The 19,154-nt window shown below is 38.8% G+C and overlaps 1 protein-coding gene across 2 annotated transcripts; it reads left to right on the top strand.

Annotated features, from left to right (window-relative positions):
* The first annotated feature begins 2,825 nt into the window (after positions 1–2,825).
* stk17al (serine/threonine kinase 17a like) lies at positions 2,826–18,820 on the top strand. 2 transcript variants are annotated; one of them, XM_084419441.1, is made up of 8 exons: positions 2,826–2,918; positions 3,138–3,287; positions 9,232–9,444; positions 13,871–14,015; positions 14,655–14,781; positions 15,122–15,170; positions 16,100–16,279; positions 17,308–18,820. In XM_084419441.1, the coding sequence occupies exons 2-8, from the start codon at positions 3,190–3,192 to the stop codon at positions 17,561–17,563; spliced, it is 1,068 nt and encodes a 355-aa protein (XP_084275567.1). In that variant the 5' UTR covers positions 2,826–2,918; positions 3,138–3,189; the 3' UTR covers positions 17,564–18,820. The 2 variants fall into 2 exon arrangements, with proteins under 2 accessions (XP_084275567.1, XP_084275568.1); XM_084419442.1 differs by lacking the exon at positions 2,826–2,918 and having other exon boundaries at positions 3,045–3,287.
* Positions 18,821–19,154: the final 334 nt, after the last annotated feature.

Below are 19,154 nucleotides of genomic sequence, written 5' to 3'. Positions count from 1 at the left end.
GTAATATTATGAAATATTATTACAATTTAAAATAATGGTTCTCTTTTTTAATATACTTTAAAATGTAATTTATTTTTGTGATGCAAAGCTGAATTTTCATCAGCAAGTACTCCAGTCTTTGGTGTCTTACTGTTTTTTTTTTTTTTTTTTTTTTTTTTTTTTAACTGCAGGCTTGATGAGCATAAGAGACTTCTTGCAAAAGCATTAAAAATAGTGTTTCCAAACTTTTGACTGGTACTGTATATATAATGTATATAATTCATATTAATGTTAATATACTGTTCTTAAAATTAAAGTTACACTATGCAACTTTTGGCCCATAGCGGTTAAAAAACAACATTAATTTTGCAGAAGAACATTGTTTTGGTTGTGCTTTGGATCTGCGTGACTGAACAAAAAATGAAAAAAAGTTACATGGTGTACCTTTAACATTAATGTTAATGGTTATTTTAATAATATTTATATTAGTGTTAATATTAAGATTAATATTGATGTTAATATTTAAGATGAATCAAATAAGTTAATTTATAAGTAAAATTTTCATCATGTGAACTCGTATGCGGGTCAAATGTTCTTGCTTCTGAGCACGAGATGGATCATTCTCAAATCTGGAGAACATGATCATCATTAAATCAAAATGACTTTTCCCCAAGAATCTTTCATGCTTTCTAACATGCTTTAACCTAATGACTGAGCAATGACGATTAAACCTCAGTTCTCTCTCTCATTCTGATTTCTTTTGTTTTTGGTTCCTTTGTTTTCATGCCAATGGATTAACTGAAAAATGATAGGCCTGTAGTGAACATCTAGTGCCCGTCTGCTTCAATGCACTATGTCAGACCTCCTTGTCATATAGCAACACACAGTCTGGAATCCCCACAAACAGACACACGCATGCATGACAAAAGGTGTTTGCTCAGCTCAGGCGTCACAATTTTGTGTCCCCTTGTGACCTTTCTAACTAATGTGCACACACACATGAATGGATAGCAAGGCCAAAAATGCAGCCAGAAGCTCCCTGTTTTGCCAAAGCAGCCAGTGAAGAGAAAGAAAAAGAGTGAATGCTCAGTCAAGGTACATTGGTCCTGTAGAGCAAAACAAAGCAGAGATTCCATCAGGCATTTCCCGGAGTATAATTTAAGCAGTCAGATGTCCCAGCAGAGCAGTCAGAGGTGTGTGCTCTGCTGGCACAGGACACCCATCTTTACTTCTACAGCCAAACAATTTCTGAATTGGGTAAGAAAAACAAGCTTAATTCAGTTTGTATACTCCCTGAAACCGACCTTATTATCTTACACAATTTTGCTTCTCAAGTAGGTTTATCTTGTTTTAAGGATGTTTAAACATTTAAAAAAAAAAAAAAAGAAGAAGACTTGAACTAAAACTTGAAGTACAGGTCAAGCAAAACAGCCTTACATAAGCTATTCCCTGAGAGGGCAGACAAACAAATGCAGGAATGCCCTTTTCTCATTAAACTCAATCTTCTTCCCATTCCATTCTCTCTTGCTCTCTTACTTCTATTTATGCTGTCACACGGCCACATGGCTCTTTGGTTTTAAACTGATCACACATTTGTGGTTTGAAGAAACACAATCTGGACTCAAGCAGCACATGAACACACTGAAAACAGAAATGAAATCCATCCATCCATCCATCATAGTCTGCTCTGTATTACCTGGATACCAAAACTGTTTATGAAAGTTATTTCACACACACACACACACACACACACACACACACACACACACACACACACACACACACACACACACACACACACACACACACACACACACACACACACACACACACACACACACACACACACACACACACACACACACACACACACAGTTTTTTGGTATCTGCCAAAACCAATTACCTAATGAGTGTCAGGATTCCTGTCATACCAGCTGGCTTCAAACCTCACCCTCTCTCACTCCCTGCTGCCACTAATCTCTGTTTTTAGTTTCATACTTTCTCTAGGTGACTTGCTTGTGTGTGAATGAGTGAGTGAGTGAGTGTGTGTGTGTGTGTGTGTGTGTGTGTGTGTGTGTGTGTGTGTGTGTGTGTGTGTGTGTGTGTGTGTGTGTGTGTGTGTGTGTGTGTGTGTGTGTGTGTGTGTGTGTGTGTCAGTCAAAGTATGAGGCAAGTCAAGGTAGGGCACTGTGTGTTTGGTTGCCATGTGACAACAAGGGAATCAACAGACTTCGAGATGAGTGAACACATTTAAAAAGAAAGTTTTTTTTGAGTGTGCAATGGGAGAGGAGGGGAGAAAAAGATGTTTTAGTGCTAATTTTCTCACAAAGCAATAGATAAATAAATATGGGGCCAAAATATATTTGAATCATATTACTATTTGTTGTATAGGCTATATAATTAAAAAAAAATGTCATATAAAAGAAATATGTTTTCCAAAATGTATTTGAAACCAACCTTCAAATGTCAATATATATATATATATATATGGATAATGTTTTGTATTTTACAATAATACAAAGAATGACTAAATATATTTACCTGGAAAAATAAATAACTAAAATATTCAAAATAGGCCTACATGTATATAAATGTATTTGACATATTTTCATGTATGTTTGTGCTATATTTTTATGGGTGTATCAGTACATCCACATTTATTGTGTAGGTATTTTCCAGATTTGTGCTTTGAATTATTATTATTATTTCATGGATCTGCCCATTTCAAAGGGCTACATACTTGACTTCACTTTCTGAACGGCAGCCTATGCCATAACCTCGCCCATTTCACAAATGCTACGCTCCCATTGGCCGCCTCTTAAAGGGCGGGGTTTGTGATGAGCCTTGTGCTTGGGAATGTTTGTCCGCATTCTCAAACTGAGTTACCGCTGTTTGGACGTTGGCATACGGGCGATCTGTCGCGGTTCTTAGCAAGTTCTGTGAGTTTTTTTTTTGGAAACTGTACAGTAGCTTTAGAACATTTGCACCACATCGAACGCTGTGATAAACCTGTAGTGGCAAGGGAATATTTCTTGTGAAATTTTCCCTCTGCAACAGTTAATTTCTCTAAGCATCATCATTTTTTCCCACCGCAATTGGCTAGAATAGCGCTCTATGATAGTGACCTGATGGACTAAAGCTTTATATTTCTACTCCAGAGAACGCAAGGTATTATCCCGCAGCAGGACTGTAACGGAAAAAAAAAGCACAATGATGAACAGGAACGGAATGGTCACAAAGATTCGCACGCGGATAAGGACCGACCCCTTCAAGAACACCTATGATCTGGTCGGCAGAGAGCTTGGCAGGTAAAAAAAAAAAACAGTGTGGATTATCTGCTGTATTAACGAGCTATCGTGTTTAAAAGATCAAAATGTGTATAAGGCATGTAGTCATATCCCCGCAGGCAGTTTCACAAACTTGGGAACCGGTGTTAGAATTAATTGGGGGAGTGAATCACCGCCAGCTGGAAGCCAAACTGGGTTTGTTTGGCTCCCGCACGTGTAATCTGAGGATCAACTGGATGGATGTTTAGCCCTTATTGTAGCTTGTCAATCCTGTAAACGACCGACATGCATTTATGAAAAAACGAAAATGTTTATCACGCACTTCTACACCTTTGCGTTTATTATAACGGGACCGTTCTAGTTCGCCTCGTTTACCTGCAGCGTAGACCAGCAGGTGGAGCAATCAGGTGAATTAGTAGTTTCTTTCAAAAACCAATCGTTGTCGTTCACTTACATGCATGCATGTTTTTGTTCACCAAGTTTTGTGTAGCGCATAATTGCTTTAGTGAATTTTTCCAGTCTGCAAAAATAACGCAAATCAAAGAGAGAATCACTGAGTGAGTCAGTGTTTTAAATCAATTATTAATGAAGAGTTGTATTAAACTGAAGGTGTTATTTAGAATAAATGTTTTTTTTTTTTTTTTTTTTTTTGTCAATCTTTTGCTATTCGGTCGTGAACGAATAGGTTGAATAAAAGATTCAATGACTCGATCATTACACACAAATTGGCTTGTCGCCACCTACTGGTAACAATATAATGCGTAGAAAAGGGACACTGAACGAATCATACTGAATTGCTTAGTGAGTGGATTCAAAATATTCTATTCATCGTGATAAATCAATCAAAAGTGAACTCTGAACCACTTAACATTCTTATTGGCATTTTCCAGGGGTGCCCCTCATGCCTGAGAATAAGACTTGGATCCTTTCAGTGTGTTTTCTCAAGTAAACAAAGAATTTAAAACATGTTAATTCAGAGCCGCACGGGGCCCATGTGTGATGGATATAGCGCTGCTTGCCGTGACATTGTTCTTTAACGCTCCACTGACTAATTATAGACAAGATGGTATCGTTTGACCACTGAGATTTGTTTTCTCTCGGACAGATGTGTTCATTAAGAGTTAAACGCATGCTGTGCTTGTTGACAATTGCATGGTCTGTATCTGCTGCCTTTAGGTGAACTTTTTCCAAGTTGCTGGATTTTAATTCTCACTGCCATTCCGCATCATTTAACCCAATTTGATGGGTAATTTGTGGATTGGGTTGTAAAATGTCTCGATTTGGACTGGATTTAGTTGGCATTTGGTTCTCTCTGAAACGTTTTATGTTTGGCTCCACACTACAAGAGATGTGAGGATCCTAAGGCATGAGTAAATCCCAAGTTTTTCCTGTAATTAAAGTGCACAAAACACTATGCATGAGTCACAAGGCAAGCTGCTTACCATAGTGGTGAATTGAATAAGCATTGGAGGAATGCAGATGTTGGTGGATATTGATGTTGAGATTAGGTAGGCACTAGGCAGAAGGCGGCGGTCACACAAATATCTTGCATTCCTTCAGCGTAACCTAATCTGATTTCATCCCTTCCCTTTTTTTTCTTTATCATATATTGACATACATCGTTTTTATGTAAACATGTGACAGTTGCTTTGCAGCAAAGATATTTACACTGAGCTCAGCGGGTCAGCTTGTCTTGTGATTTTTATGGTGGCCTATAGAGCTCAACGCGCTGCAACTGAAGTAAACAAATGCAAATAGAAAAACACCTGCAAATTAAGAAAACATCATCAGTTTCATGCATGTCCCAGCCGGGTTCGTCACTTATTGGGGTCCTCTGCAAACGTTTCCGTTGTGGTCTGTGCTATTTGCAGCGAGTTTCTGTATTTGGTTGTGTTGTGAGTATTTGGAGCACACGTGTTGTGAAACTTAATTTGTTCTTAATTTGCGGGTGTTTTTCTATTTGCGTTTTGTTTTCTTCAGTTGCAGCACGTTGAACTCTCCTGGCCACCGTAGTTTAAACGAAAATCTTTTTTTTAGTGACAGGCCAGCTTTTAAATTCATTCTTTAGCACTCCCGATGACCATAACATACATGTTGGCCTAGATTTTACTTTTAGTATGTGCGCACACTTCCACACATCCCACTGGAGTCAGTGGAGTACAGCGTAGACTGTAAAATGTTCCTTCTGTGTTGCTGAATGTACTCGTCTTACTGAATGGCCAAACCATCTGGCCCTGTTGTCAGCACTCCATTGATTTGATACAAAACTCCAACAGCAATTTCTGTGTTATTCAGCTAGATAAAATAAAGACAACTTGTTTGTTTATTTGGAGGATCAGTTTAGTTGTGTCGTGTTTAGGTCAGTTTCCATTTCCAGTCATTTTCTTCCACAATATTTTTGAATCCTTCTGATTTATAACAGTAGTGCTTGTTCTCATTTAATGCTTTGTGTACCCAAAGTCGTCACTGGTGTGGAAATGGACAGTGTGAGAGAACAAAATGCGGGATGCTGAAATCCACCAAATAAACTTGTCCGTTCCACTTGAATATCTGCCAGTTACCCATCATACAGTGTAGTGGATGTCCCAGTTCATTAAAGTTCTTATGAGCTGTGTCCCAATTCGGTGAGATTAGAGGATATTTTTAAGCATATCATCTTTGGAGCTCCTCCAGAGTATCCAAAAATGACTTTAACCCCAACCTTCAAAATCCCATCTCAAATCATGCACCAAAATATGATCTATTTGAGGAACTTCATCCACACATACCTTCATAAACGCATCATCAGTCCTAGCACCACTTTTTCAGAAGCTTTCCATTGACTTCATTCATGTTTTCTCAGCAATTTTTTTTTCATGAAACTTGACACTTTTTCTCTCTCTCGCTGTGCGGCTGTTTTGTTAATCTGCACTTTTTATCCTCAGGAAACCAATAAAGTTCATGAGTTCAGCTAAGAATCAGTGATCCTCTATCCGAGGTGGTCTGAGTGAGGAATGTTCTACTGCAGAATTCTGGGATGCTGACTGAGCCTTCTGCCATACCAGTAGCAGACAGGCCAGCTGTGCATGTGTTGCAGTCTTTCACTTAATAATGGGGTTGTATGATTTCCCTTTAATAACGGATTGAGATCGTATATATCTTAGTGTCTAAATGGTCTTGTGTTTGTGTCTTCATGCACACGTGCGTGACTTTGGTCTTTAAATGTTTATCCATTCTTTGACTCTCAAAAGTAGACATTTTTCTACCATCTGGGCATAAGAATGAAACCGAGAAATGGAGGCAGACAGACAGTGAAAGAGAAGATGGTGTGATTTTACACAGGAAGTTTAACCGCCAGTATATGGGTCATCTTTAAAAATGAATGTACATTTCCTACCCTTTGAGAGTCATTGTTTTAGATTGAGTCTGACCATATTTATAAGTAGAGAAAATGGATGTTTCAAAGTATTATGGGATTCTGATTTCTTATTCATCTTTGGTGCTTTGTGGAGTGATGAACAAAGTTAAATTTTATTGTGAGGGAGGATGTAAAACCGCAAAACTTTATTTAAATAATTGAATCAATTTTACCGTTTTTTTTTTTTATGTATTTTTATAAAACATACATACATACATACATACATACATACATACATACATACATACATACATACATACATACATACATACATACATACATACATACATACATACATACATACATACATACATACATACATACATACATACATACATACATACAGTTTGATGGCTCCTGACCCTTCAGACCTGCTCTTGTACACCCCTCTGAGAAAGAGGGCAAAAGAAATGTGAGCCTGGCAGAATTATGGCAGCTAAGTGATGCCCTTTGACCTTGTTACCTCTCAGTCTAATGCTTTAAGGTTGTATTTGTAATTCAGAAATTGTACACTTCATTATTTAATGTCTGGACAGTTCAAAAAAAAAATTTGTTCACAACAATTTCCTCACATGCTGAACTAATGAACAACAGGGTTGTTCTGGGAGTTGGCATCATCACATTCGGTTCTTGGGCTCCATTTGAACTCTGTACTGTGACTGTTCTGAGCTCAGACGCTGGAACGTGCTCGCTTCACCTCGACCCTGCCAACCACACTCACGTTTAGCAGGAAAACCACTACAACGCTGGCAATGGATGGATTTTGGCTTGTACCCTTGGGAATTTTCAGAGGATTTTAAGTGTTCTGCAATCATGGGAATTGTTAACAGCAAGACCAAACAACCAAAGCTTTTTAAACACCCCATGAAATTAAACTTAGTAAATTTTCTGCAGCCAGAAAAATATAATTTATTTTTAGTAGATGGAGATTCGGCCAATATATTGCAATTTACGAATTATTCATGTTCTCTACAATGTGTTCCCTCCCCTGCCTATTTGTTTAGTTTATGCATGCATTTTTTTTTTTTATATAAATTATTTGTGTATATATTTGTTTTATTCAGATTTTTTTGGAAGGGTTAACTCCTTCATAAGTCCTCCCCTGACTTTGTTCAGCAGCAAATGTCAACACAGGAAGGACTGCTTCGCTTGGGCATTTCATTAGGTCTTTGACATGACAACTGGAAGCTCCATCCTGAATGTTTTATTGTCCACCTGCGTTTTTGCTTGTTCGTGTCAAACTTTTAAGTAGGGTGTTAATGGAGACGTAGATGGGAAGCGACAAGCAGTGGATAGAGGAGAGGTCACTGGGGGGCTGTATTTTGTTTGTTAGTGCCGTGTTTGGTCATTGGCTGAACTAGACGGTGGCAGGAGTGGACACCATTGACTCTCAATAGAGGAGTGTTGGAAGAGTGGGTGGTCTGTCTGTTAGGGTCCCTACCACACACACAAACTGGTGTCTTTTAATGATATGGCCTGGAGAGGAGGTGTGGTTAAGAGCCATTTGTCCTTCTCGCAGTCAAACAAGAGAATGCCTACGCTGACAGGCCTGTTCTTTCTGTGTGTGCAGCACCCTGTGTGTCTTTTGACTGATAGATGAGGCGTTGGGAGGTCAGATGAGAGAGGCAGCAGGAAATCAGTGTGAATGAGCCTGTGTGTGTGTGTGTGTGTGTGTGTGTGTGTGTGTAAGAGGCCTTGGACAGCTCCAACTGTCAGTCTTATCATTTAGGTGTCAGGCTCTCGTTAAAAACGAAGAAGGGAGGAGGGAGGGAGTGAGTGATCATGAAAATTGTGAAATTGACGGGTTAAGAAAGAATACAAGGATGTTCGACTTTGCATGTAGTAAACATCACACATTTTTTGCTTCCTTATGTTGGCCAAACCTGTAGGCTGTTATTTATCAGTAGAAAAGATTTTAAGAATCTTCTTGCAGCTTTTTGACATTGCGTCAGATCATGACCAACAGCTGTTAAGCTCCAAAAAAGACTGAAAAATGTGATAAAAGTAGTCCGTATGACTTGCACATTAACGTCATGCATTTGAAAATAAAGACAATATTTATTTTTGAACACTTCCTCGTAAAAGTGGATTGACTTGCTCATTCTGTGTGTCAAAGATTCACGTTTTAAAAAAATGACAGATCAGTGACTTATCAGTCTGCAACACTCTGCAACTACATCTTATCACCATGCTAACTAACTTTATGAACCAGTTTTATAAGTTAAGTACCCTCTGATATTTAATAAACTTAAAATTATAATTTATTATACATGTATATTTCATATTTTTTAATTTATTAAACTAAACATTTAATTGCTTTTTTCTAAAATCAGATATTTAAATAAAAAAATAAAACTTAATAAATTATGCAATTAAATGTAATATAAATATTAAATGTACAGATGTGCAATTGTTCTGGAGCGCTGTGTAATAAAAGCTCATGTTTAATAGAACAACTTGAATGTCATCATTCAAAGTGTTTATATTTTGATTTCCTCTTCTCATTCCCTAAACATTCCCCAAGCTGTTTATTTAATCACTCTTGTGTGTATGTTTGTGTGCACGCAGGGGCAAGTTTGCAGTAGTGAAGAAGTGTGTGGAGAAGACTACTGGCAAGGAGCATGCTGCAAAGTTCCTGAGGAAAAGGCGTAAGGGTCAGGACTGCCGCAGCGACATTCTGAACGAGATCGCAGTGCTGGAGTCAGCGGAGACGAGTCCCTATGTGGTGGCACTGCACGAGGTCTATGAGACCACCACAGAGATCATCCTCGTATTAGAGTGGTAAGACACATAATCGCAGTTATGTAGTGACATTCCCTGACCGTGAAAGCTAAGCGTAATGCGGAGTGTTTTATGATGGCTTGGACGTCGTGCACTGTAATTTTGTTATTCCGAGTCACCAGGGCTTTTGAAGATTAGAATTAGAGGCATAAAGTAATGGCCCAACGGGCAAATCAAAAAATGGATTTTTTTTTTCATAACTCTGTTGTTTGGAAGCGTTTATATTTGGAGCTTGTGTTTGTCTGTACCTTTCTGTTACCACAAACCACATTGAGCTAGTTCTTTCTTAGCTGAGTGAGCTGAAAGTTCCATTACAATAACACAAAAAAAAAAAAAAAAAAAAAAAGTATAATTTCCCAAGTGAGAATGTGGTGTTCTTGTGTTTTGCCTCTTGTGAAATGTCAAATCCGAACGCTTCTCAGCCCAAGGAGAGGGCCGTTTTTCCGACCAATCTGCAACTGCCAATCTGTTTCCTTTGCCTTGTCATTTTCTGCTTAAGTTCAGCAGGCCTGACCAAAAAATGACAAGCTATGTGAGTTTTTAATATAAAGCATTGATAACCTAAATTCACCTCATTACTCCCCTGCAAGATTACTTCAGCCAAAAATATAAACAGCTATGATTTACACACCCTTACATTGCTCCAAACCCATATGGCTTTCATTGTGGAACACTAAATGAGAAGGCTTTTAAAGCTTCAAAACTCCAGTCCCAAATCATTGTGATTAAATGGAAAAGAGCAACCAGCACATTCTTCTAAATTTCTGCTTTTGTGTAAAATAAAAACTTAATATGGGTTTGGAACAACATTTCTTCCCAAAACAACATTTGGGAAGAAATGTCAACAAATGTTGCAATTTTGAGTGAATTATTAATTTAACACTTGGGCTTACTGTGTATTGTCAGCTGAAGTGTAATCACACTATTTGAGCTTTTCCTGTAGCACAGTAGCTGATAAAGTTCACTAATGAGGAGGAAATGACAGGTCGTTAAGCTTTTCGTAAGCTCTATCATTTGAATCTCCCTTATTTTTTTTTTCCTTCATTTTTTGAAGGCATTTCATGGTTTTTCCCCCGACTGTCTTATTGCAAATTCTGCATAAAATCAACAGCCTGTTTTTTGCGCATTGTGTGCATTGATCTGTATAGCGAGGCAGGATGCTGACGTGTCGAATGACGGAGGTTTTGAGAATTGGTAGATTACATCTGTTCTCTCTCAAAGGTAACTTACCACAAAAAAAAGAAAATTCAGCCCACTTGCTCCACACCGCTAAGCAACTTCCTCTGTAGAGACAGCTGTATATCAATCTATCACATGCAAGCACATTGTGTGTGTAGACAACCTGTGGAGTAAGTTTACCTTATAAGGAAGGTAACGCTTCTTGTGTTTTAATTGTTGTGCAAGCGCAGTTAAGGTCTGCGTGAAGTCATGGTCTAGTTTGTCTGTTTACACATTATATATAGGCCCAATTATAGTATTTATATATAAATAAATAAACATAAAAATCCCATTTATGTTTCTATATCATAAAATATTGTAATATAAAAAAAACGGTCTGACTTTTCTCTTGTTTTGCATGCAAGCGTGTCAGTGCTTTTGTGTTAGAACAGTACGTCTGGTTTGGTAGGGTAATTGTTTTTGCCCTGGTTTTCTGTTGTTAGTTAAATCCTTAAACTTGATGTGGGAAGGTTTAGCAGTAGACACCAGTTAAACCGAAGAGAGACAGACAGAAAGAGACACTTCAATTTCCATTTCCTGTGGCTTTTCTTCTAAAAGCAGAGCTGCGACGTACTCGTACTCGCACTTGCATGTGCAATGCATCACCACATCCTCTGTTGTCAGAAACAAACCGAATTCTCGTCATTCTCTGCCATTTTAAAGTTAAAACCCATGCTATTGTAAGACTGACAATAAAAAAGGTCATAATTACATTTACCAAACATTCAGACACCCCACACAAATTTTGCGGTTAAATGCCAACACTGACTCTTACATGAACACACTAGCCACTGCTTTTTCTAAGGCCACTCATCAAGTAACAGGCCTAACTAGAAGTCAAGCAGCCAAGAAGAGGATAATCTTGTTTTGGCTATTGTTTGTACTTTTAAGCAGTCTACATTTACATTGAAGGATCTAGTGACCAGAATAGAGACTTTAGGTCTTGTTTTGGGCCATAAAAACACGCTAGCATCCACCTACAACACCATAGCAGAGATGCACTCGGAAGTGATGGTCCTTGGAAAATGTGAAACATTAGTTGAGTTACTCTACCCGTGGTAATGTTTTTCATTCTTTAAACGAAACGAAATGGGGCCCTCCCTTAGTCCAGTGTTTGACATCTTTCTAGGAAAGCTCTTATGTAAGTCTCTTTGTTGCAAGTGTTCATCTTCATCACCTGCTTCTTTGTTTTCCTCATCTGCTTGATCAAAAGCCCTCAGAAGTCTGAAATGGACCGTTCAGTGGTGACTTAAGTCCTTTTGACAGATGCAGATTTACAGTGTCCCACTGCCTCTGTTAATCCCCCCCCCCCCCCCCCCCCCCCCCCCCTCAATAAAGCCAGAGAGACAAGACATCTGGCATTTATGGAGATTTGACAGCTTTTGCTTTTTGAGATGGTTTGTGCAACATGGAAAGTTTTTTTGTTTATTTTTTAAGACATTGAGCATATGCTTCATTTGCTGTGGGGATTTTCTGATCTTCCCAAACAAAATAATTAGTACCAATAAAAGATTATCCATAAATTAAGGGATTATCAAGGGATATCATCCTTAAAACCCCTTAATTTATGGTGTATCTGGTATTGGTAGTAATAATTGTTTATATCTTCGTTACACAACTAATGGAGCTTTTTTGTTTTTTGGACCGTTTGTCGAATTTGTTTCCAGTTGGTTGGTGCGAAAGCAGTTTTCTAAGCTTAGCTGCAGTCCACAGTAGGTATGTATCCAAGCCATCCTAAATCATAGAAGTGAATCACGGTTTTCTACAAATGTGTTTCTTAGTTACTTGTATTTAGATAAATTTCCGTTGGAGCGCATTCTTCGCATGTTTTGCAAGATGCTTCAAGTCAGAGTACTCGTTCTCATCCTCTCATGAGAGGGGAACGGTGCTCTTGGTGGTCTTGGGTTGCAGATGAGTATATTTTTGTCCTCCTTTCTGTTCCAGAAAAGGAAGTTTATTTGAGCAGCGAATCTTTGCCTTTGCCCCACATTCTCATTGCTTAAAACCTCCGAGTAAACTTGCAATTCTTCTGTCAAGCGTTCAGTCTTGGTTTTCATCGTCTCATTTACAAGGGCAGCAGCCGTTTGATCAGGTGAAGTGAATGAAAATGGGACGTCAACATCCAGCAGCCTGTAAGCGTGCGATTTACTCAACCACTGCTCTTCTTGGGTCAATCATAAATCTGTGTCGGTCCACAGAGCCACTTCATAGATGCTTAAAATGTTCTGTCTCACACGCACTACGAAACCAAAACATGTTTTTTTTTCCATCCATGAAAGGCAGTGAGGATTTGATCCCTGCACATGTGAGCATTAACAGACCTCTTTGGGTTGTTTTTCTGATGTTACTTTAGAAGACGCTGACTTCGGGGGAATTTAGAGTGGAGGGTTTATTCTATTAGAGTGAAGAGCGTAAGTTTTTGTGATGTTTGATTTAAAGGGGGCTGAAAGGTTCCCAATATCCCAGTGTCCTCACTTTATAAGCCTCTAGTGGCTCATCTGATAAGCGATACTCAGAATCCCTTATTTATACAGCTGGATTCAACTGTTATGTAACAGACACCACACAAACGAATACATCCAGACTCTATACTGTAGATGAAAAGCATGAGTGTCTATGGGAGAGAGCGTTTGTGTGCGGCTTGAAATTCACTACACATGGTCCTGATTTTCTTTCATCGCCCAAAGGAGTATCCGCCTGCAAATCCTCATGGTCATGGTAACCCTCGCCACGGTTACGCAAGGATGAAGTTCCACCCCCTTTGCTGTTACCCAGAAGTCTCCTCTAACTTTATAATTGGGCCTCTCCAAGAAGATGGCTAATTATTATGTATAGAAATGAGCACAAACACCTGGCATTGGTACACCACCCACATAGAGTTGTTTGAACCATGTAACCTATGTACTATTGATTTCAGGGTGATTTCTATGAGTTGTTGTTGTTGTTGTTGTTTTATTGAGCTCACTTAGATGCTTGATCTGTCAAATGCTGATATCAGATGGGACAATGACACATCTCACCATCATGTTTGAGACCGTTTTTAGGATGGTTGCATGAGGGTGTGTTTCTTTTTTAGGATGTCTCTAATCATAGATTTATTTTTTCCGTAAAATGCTACTTTTTGAATTGGAATCAATTAGGGCATGTAATATGTGAGAGTGTAAAATCTGAGATCTAAATTAACACGCTCGCAATCTTTGTCTTTCAGTGCTGCGGGAGGTGAAATTTTTAACCAGTGTGTTGCCGATAATGATGAGGCCTTCACAGAGAAAGATGTCATCCGATTGGCCAGGCAGATTCTGATGGGCGTGGCCTGTCTCCATCAAAACAACGTAGTTCATTTGGACCTTAAGGTGAGTGTTGGGCATTGTACTATGTGCATGTTTTGCACGTTGATCATAATGATGCAACCGACATCTTTTTGACTTACTTTAGAACAGTTTTGTTGTAACTTAGACTCCCTTACATGGTCTAAAACGTGACTGCTGCCGCTTTATTGTCATTTGAAGGTGGTGCGTGTGAACTAAAATGAGGTTGGCGAAAATGTTAGATAACATTTGCAGAAGTAATGTGACTAAATTACTTATGATAGAGTTCTTATTTAAGATAATTAACCAGACCTGTTTAAACACTGGTTACTGATGTACACAAACTAATTGTAATGATACTAATTTCATCAAGTATGCCTATCCTGGTGTCTAAAAGTTTTAAACTGCTCTAATCTGGCATCACACCTAGTTTTGTGCAGTATAAAAGTTTGTTTGATGTCAGTGAACTTATGTGTGTACTTGAGGTTGAAACTGTTTGATAAATGGTGTTAATCGGGCGTTAAAGAAGGGTACTGTTCACATGCAACTTAGATCCATTTAAAAAGTAATTAAATAAAAGATTAGTTCTAGTATGTTTTCTTATAGGTCATATTTTTTTGTTTTTTCCTGCCTGAAGTGTTATTCAGTGTTTCCTTTCACTCACACTCGTAATGTCTTCTCCAGCCTCAGAACATCCTGTTGACGAGTGCTCAGCCTCTGGGTGACATCCGCATCGTCGATTTTGGCTTGTCTCGGCGGGTGGACAGCGTGACGGAGGTACGGGAGATCCTAGGCACTCCAGAGTATGTGGGTGAGTCGGACATCCCTCATTTGCAAACCTCAAACCCTCCCATGCACGGCATAACTGCTGCAAAACCAGATACAGAGTAAAGGTGAAGACTTGTCAGCTCAGTATAGTGAAGAAGAGGGGTAGAATGAAAGCTTGTGTAGGACTAGTGAAACTTCACGTGATCGAAACCTCAGTTATTGAAAATCTGTAGAAAGATCAAGCATGAAACCGTGTGTCAGCAGGATGTTTTTGACACTTGTATGGTAGTGCTTGGATCCTGAGTTTTTTTTTGTTTTTGTTTTTGGTGTGTGTAGCTATGATGTGAAGGGTTATGAGATGTTTGTTTCTCTCTTTCCTTCAGCTCCTGAGATCCTGGACTATGAGCCCATCAGCACAGCTACTGACATGTGGTAAGTTGAGTTTATTGAGTGTCCAGAGTCCAGGTGTGTGTGTGGGTGTGTGTGAGAGAGAGTATCTGTTCATGGTATTTGACACACATATGAATGTTATATAAAGGCAATTTAACGGTGTGACGACATCTAGATAAATGAACCTGCAAAAGCAGATATAAGTTCCTTGAAGCATTTCTGTAATCCGGTCAGTGTTATCAGCATGGTAAAGTCAATGTGTGCAATCTGTTTACAATCCACTGATAATCTAGAACAGTCTCTAGAACGTTTATACTCATTTACTGGATGGAGAAGGTGGTCGTCTCACACAGTCTCCATTTCCTGCATCATTCTGCTGTGTTTAAACAACATACAGTTTCCTATCTCTCATAATTAGGCAAGCAATATTACTTTTGGTCATTTAAGTATTTAGAACAAACCTCTAAACCTCAAGTATGAGCAAAAATATAAATGTAAACATAAATAAAAATGATTCTTGCCTTAGTTTAAGGGCATGAGGTAAATTAAGTAGTGAACCATCTTCCATATTGACATACATCTGTGTGACACTGATTATTGAAAAAGAAAAAGGGCGGGACTTGGTTCTATCTGTTGGTTGTTGATTGGATCGAGGCAGATGTGAATGCAAGTTCGCGGTCGATTATAAGATTTAAGCAAGCATGCTTGAACCAGCCCAAGCTGGTTTGCTGGTCTTAGCTGTTTTAAGTTTGTCTCCCAGCCTGACCAGCTGAGAAATGGCCAAAAACCAGCCGAACCAGGCTAGGAGACCAACTAAAACCAGCAAACCAGCTTGGGCTGGTTAATTTATATGTCATTTTTAGGTTTACTATTACTCTCAGGTGATGAAATGGGTGAAATGAAATGGTCAAGTCAAATTTGATGGTGTGTTTTTCCTCCATACTGATGTGTTGCTGCTTTACCCCCTACAGGAGCATTGGGGTACTGACTTATGTGATGCTGACAGGCGAGTCACCTTTTTTGGGAGAAGAAAAGCAGGAGACCTTCCTGAACATCTCCCAGGTCAACGTGGACTACTCGCAGGACGTCTTTCAGGGCATCTCTGACCTCGCCGTGGATTTCATCCAGTCACTGCTCCTCAAAAACCCCAGGTAGGGGAAGTTGGCTGCTATTCGTCAGTGTGGAGGTGGAATGACAGTGTCCCGCTCCAGTCTTGTTTAGGCAAACTTGCATAACCTGATTGATGTAGTGGCTTTAGTTGGCTCTGCCCCAGACATGTAATCTCATGCTTCAATCTCTCATTAAAGCGTAACGGCCTCTTGGTTTAGAATATACAGTGAAATGATCCTTGCAGTCTTACTGGTTTCCCACATCCCTGGGCTCTTATGCTGCAACTGATGAATGGTGGAAGCTTTTTTTGGGGTCCGTTGGTGTAACTAATTGCAGTCCAGACCTGCCGCTATCATGGCTCTATGGGAACTGATAGTAGCACAGTCTCTGATCCAGGACCATAATCTGCACCCCATAAAATTTAATGCTTGTAGATCATCGGCACTGAGAAAGCAGGAGAGGAAAATGGAGAGCTTAAAGCTATGTGGAAAAATTCCTTAGTGTGTGAGTAATTGGGAAAGGAAAAATCCTGGGAACCTAAACGATAGTCCTTCATATTTGCAGAACTGATGGAGAAACCAAATGAGAACTTTAATGTGCTTTAATCATTGTACAAATAAGCACATTCTTTTATGTTTTCACCACAGGGCTAAATCTGCAGTTTTTGCTCAGTGAGCAAAGTACATGTATATTTGATTTGAATTTAATTAAAAAATAAAAATAATTCTCATTTATTATTTAGTTTATTTCTGGAAAATATACTTTATATTCTATATAAAATATACTATACTTATTTATTCATAAATAAACCATTTTTTTTATATTTTATTTTATTTTTACATTTTATGCTATTCTATTTTATTCATTCATAGGCTTATTGTTTAATTTATTTATACATTATACATTTCTCCCAATATTAGCACAGTGTCATTCCAGTTTTGTGTGCCAGAATGTGACTTGATTGACATGTCATGTGCATGTTGTACAATCTCACACGCTCACACACACACTCACACTCACACTCACACTCAATCTGTCTGAGTGTTTAACAGTCTTTTTTTCTCTCTAGAAAACGAGCAACTGTGGAACAGTGTTTAAATCATCCCTGGTTAAGGGTCGACCCTCATCACCACACTGTTGATGAGCAAGAAGCCAGCCAATCCGAATCAGAGCCTGAGAGTCCCGTCCCTTCCCCAGAACTTGTTGTCATCCCTTCATATCCCACCTGCCCAGGCCAGGGGGAGCTGAAGACCGGACGGGACACTTTCATTTTCACAGAGGCGTTTCCATCCCGTCCAGAGATACAACAAGAGCTCATGTGTTAAGTGACAGACACGACTGGCCAATCGGAGGGCCTCTGTGTTAACGACCGAAAGACTTATCTGAACTGGAACCGGTGCGGCCTAGTTTGGACTGGACAGCGGCGGTCTACTCGAGTGTTTGCAGCACCTTTGTATGTGCGTGTGAAGTCTTTGTGTTGTCTTGTGTAGGATACGTGAATGCGAGTCAACCTCCCTTATGACCACAGAGGAGTGCGCGTGTGTCTACAACAGATCTGAATGAGATTTTATAAGCCCTTAATAAAGCATACTTAAGCTCTTGGTCAAGGTTCTTAACTCATCAGTGCACAGCAACAAACTGTTTATGCGTTTAGAGTGGACTGAACCTTTTCTGCTGTCTGTACTTGGTCCAAAACTCAAGTCGGAGTCTCCCCAGGAAGAGCCTGCTGCCTTGTAGGAAGGAAATGGAAAGCTCTGATGAATCGACTGATGTTTTATTTATCGCCACTGTTCATTGGGTCAACGTTTTATGAAATGAAAAACTGACGCTACTGCTTTCTTCAGAACAGTAGATTTGACATCGTTCTGCTTCTTTAGAAGTGGCATCTGCATTTTAAAGAACTGATTCAGAGACTACTTTTGTTCTAGCACTTTTGGTGGGAAAAAAAAAAAATTATACTCAAGTTTCTCAACCACATTTAAGTAGTTCAAGATGGCATGGTCATACATATCCACAACCACTGTTTGTTTGGTTTCTCACACCATTTCTGTACCACTTTTTCTGTTATTCATAAGTTTGCTATAATTGCACAAATGTACCATTGTATCTTGTATCGTTGTTTTGTTTTCGAGGGGCATTTTTGCCTTGTTAATATATTCTGTATGTTGTTGTGTCTGGTAGGGCATCATGGGTATCGTGAGGTAAATTTTCCAAGTCGTCAGTGATGGAGTGGGGCTTATAACTGAGGGCCACTCAGAAGGTTTTCTGGGATTTGTGCGTTTCAGACAGTTGTGGGAGATGTTTGCGTTTTGAAAAGAGCAGAGCACAACATAACAAAAGGCTTTGATTAATTGTATATTTTTTATTTTAAAAAAGAATGTAAAAAAAAAAAACTATTTTTCTACAGTTGTGGTATTTTATGATTAATGAGAAAATAAATTGTAATATTAATTTAGTTTTTTTTTTTTTTAACCAGTTGTGCTTAAAGTTTGCACTTGTGTCCAGTCGGACTACTTATATGTATTATTGGCATGCCTGGCAAGATATTGAAGAAAATAAATGATCATTTTGTATTAAACTTATGAAGAATCTTGTTTGCTTACATTTTAATATGTTCTAATATACACCGGTCAAAAGTTTGGGGTTGGTAAGATTTTGTTTTTGTAAGAAGTCTCTTATGCTCCTCAAGGCTGCATATATTTGATCAAATTCAGTAAAAACGGTAATATTGTGAAATATTACTATTTTAAAATGTAATTTAATCCTGTGATGGTAAAGCTGAATTTTCAACATTACTCCAGTCTTCAGTGTCACATGATCCTTCAGGAAATAGTCTAATATGCTGATTTGCTGCTCAAGAAATTCAAAATTATTAGTTGTGCTGCTTCGTTTAAGCTGTGAACAGCATTTATTTGA

This window comes from Rutilus rutilus (genome assembly GCF_951802725.1).
Source record: "Rutilus rutilus genome assembly, chromosome: 1".
NCBI lineage: Eukaryota > Metazoa > Chordata > Actinopteri > Cypriniformes > Leuciscidae > Rutilus > Rutilus rutilus.
This window is presented reverse-complemented; position numbering and strand designations above follow the sequence as displayed.

Excerpts from the sequence above, each read along its gene's own strand:
- stk17al (XM_084419441.1), top strand. The coding sequence starts at position 3,190 with ATGATGAACAGGAACGGAATGGTCACAAAGATTCGCACGCGGATAAGG. Across the intron at positions 3,288-9,231 it reads GTCGGCAGAGAGCTTGGCAG|GGGCAAGTTTGCAGTAGTGA; the intron begins GTAAAAAAAAAA and ends GTGTGCACGCAG. Across the intron at positions 14,016-14,654 it reads TAGTTCATTTGGACCTTAAG|CCTCAGAACATCCTGTTGAC; the intron begins GTGAGTGTTGGG and ends TGTCTTCTCCAG.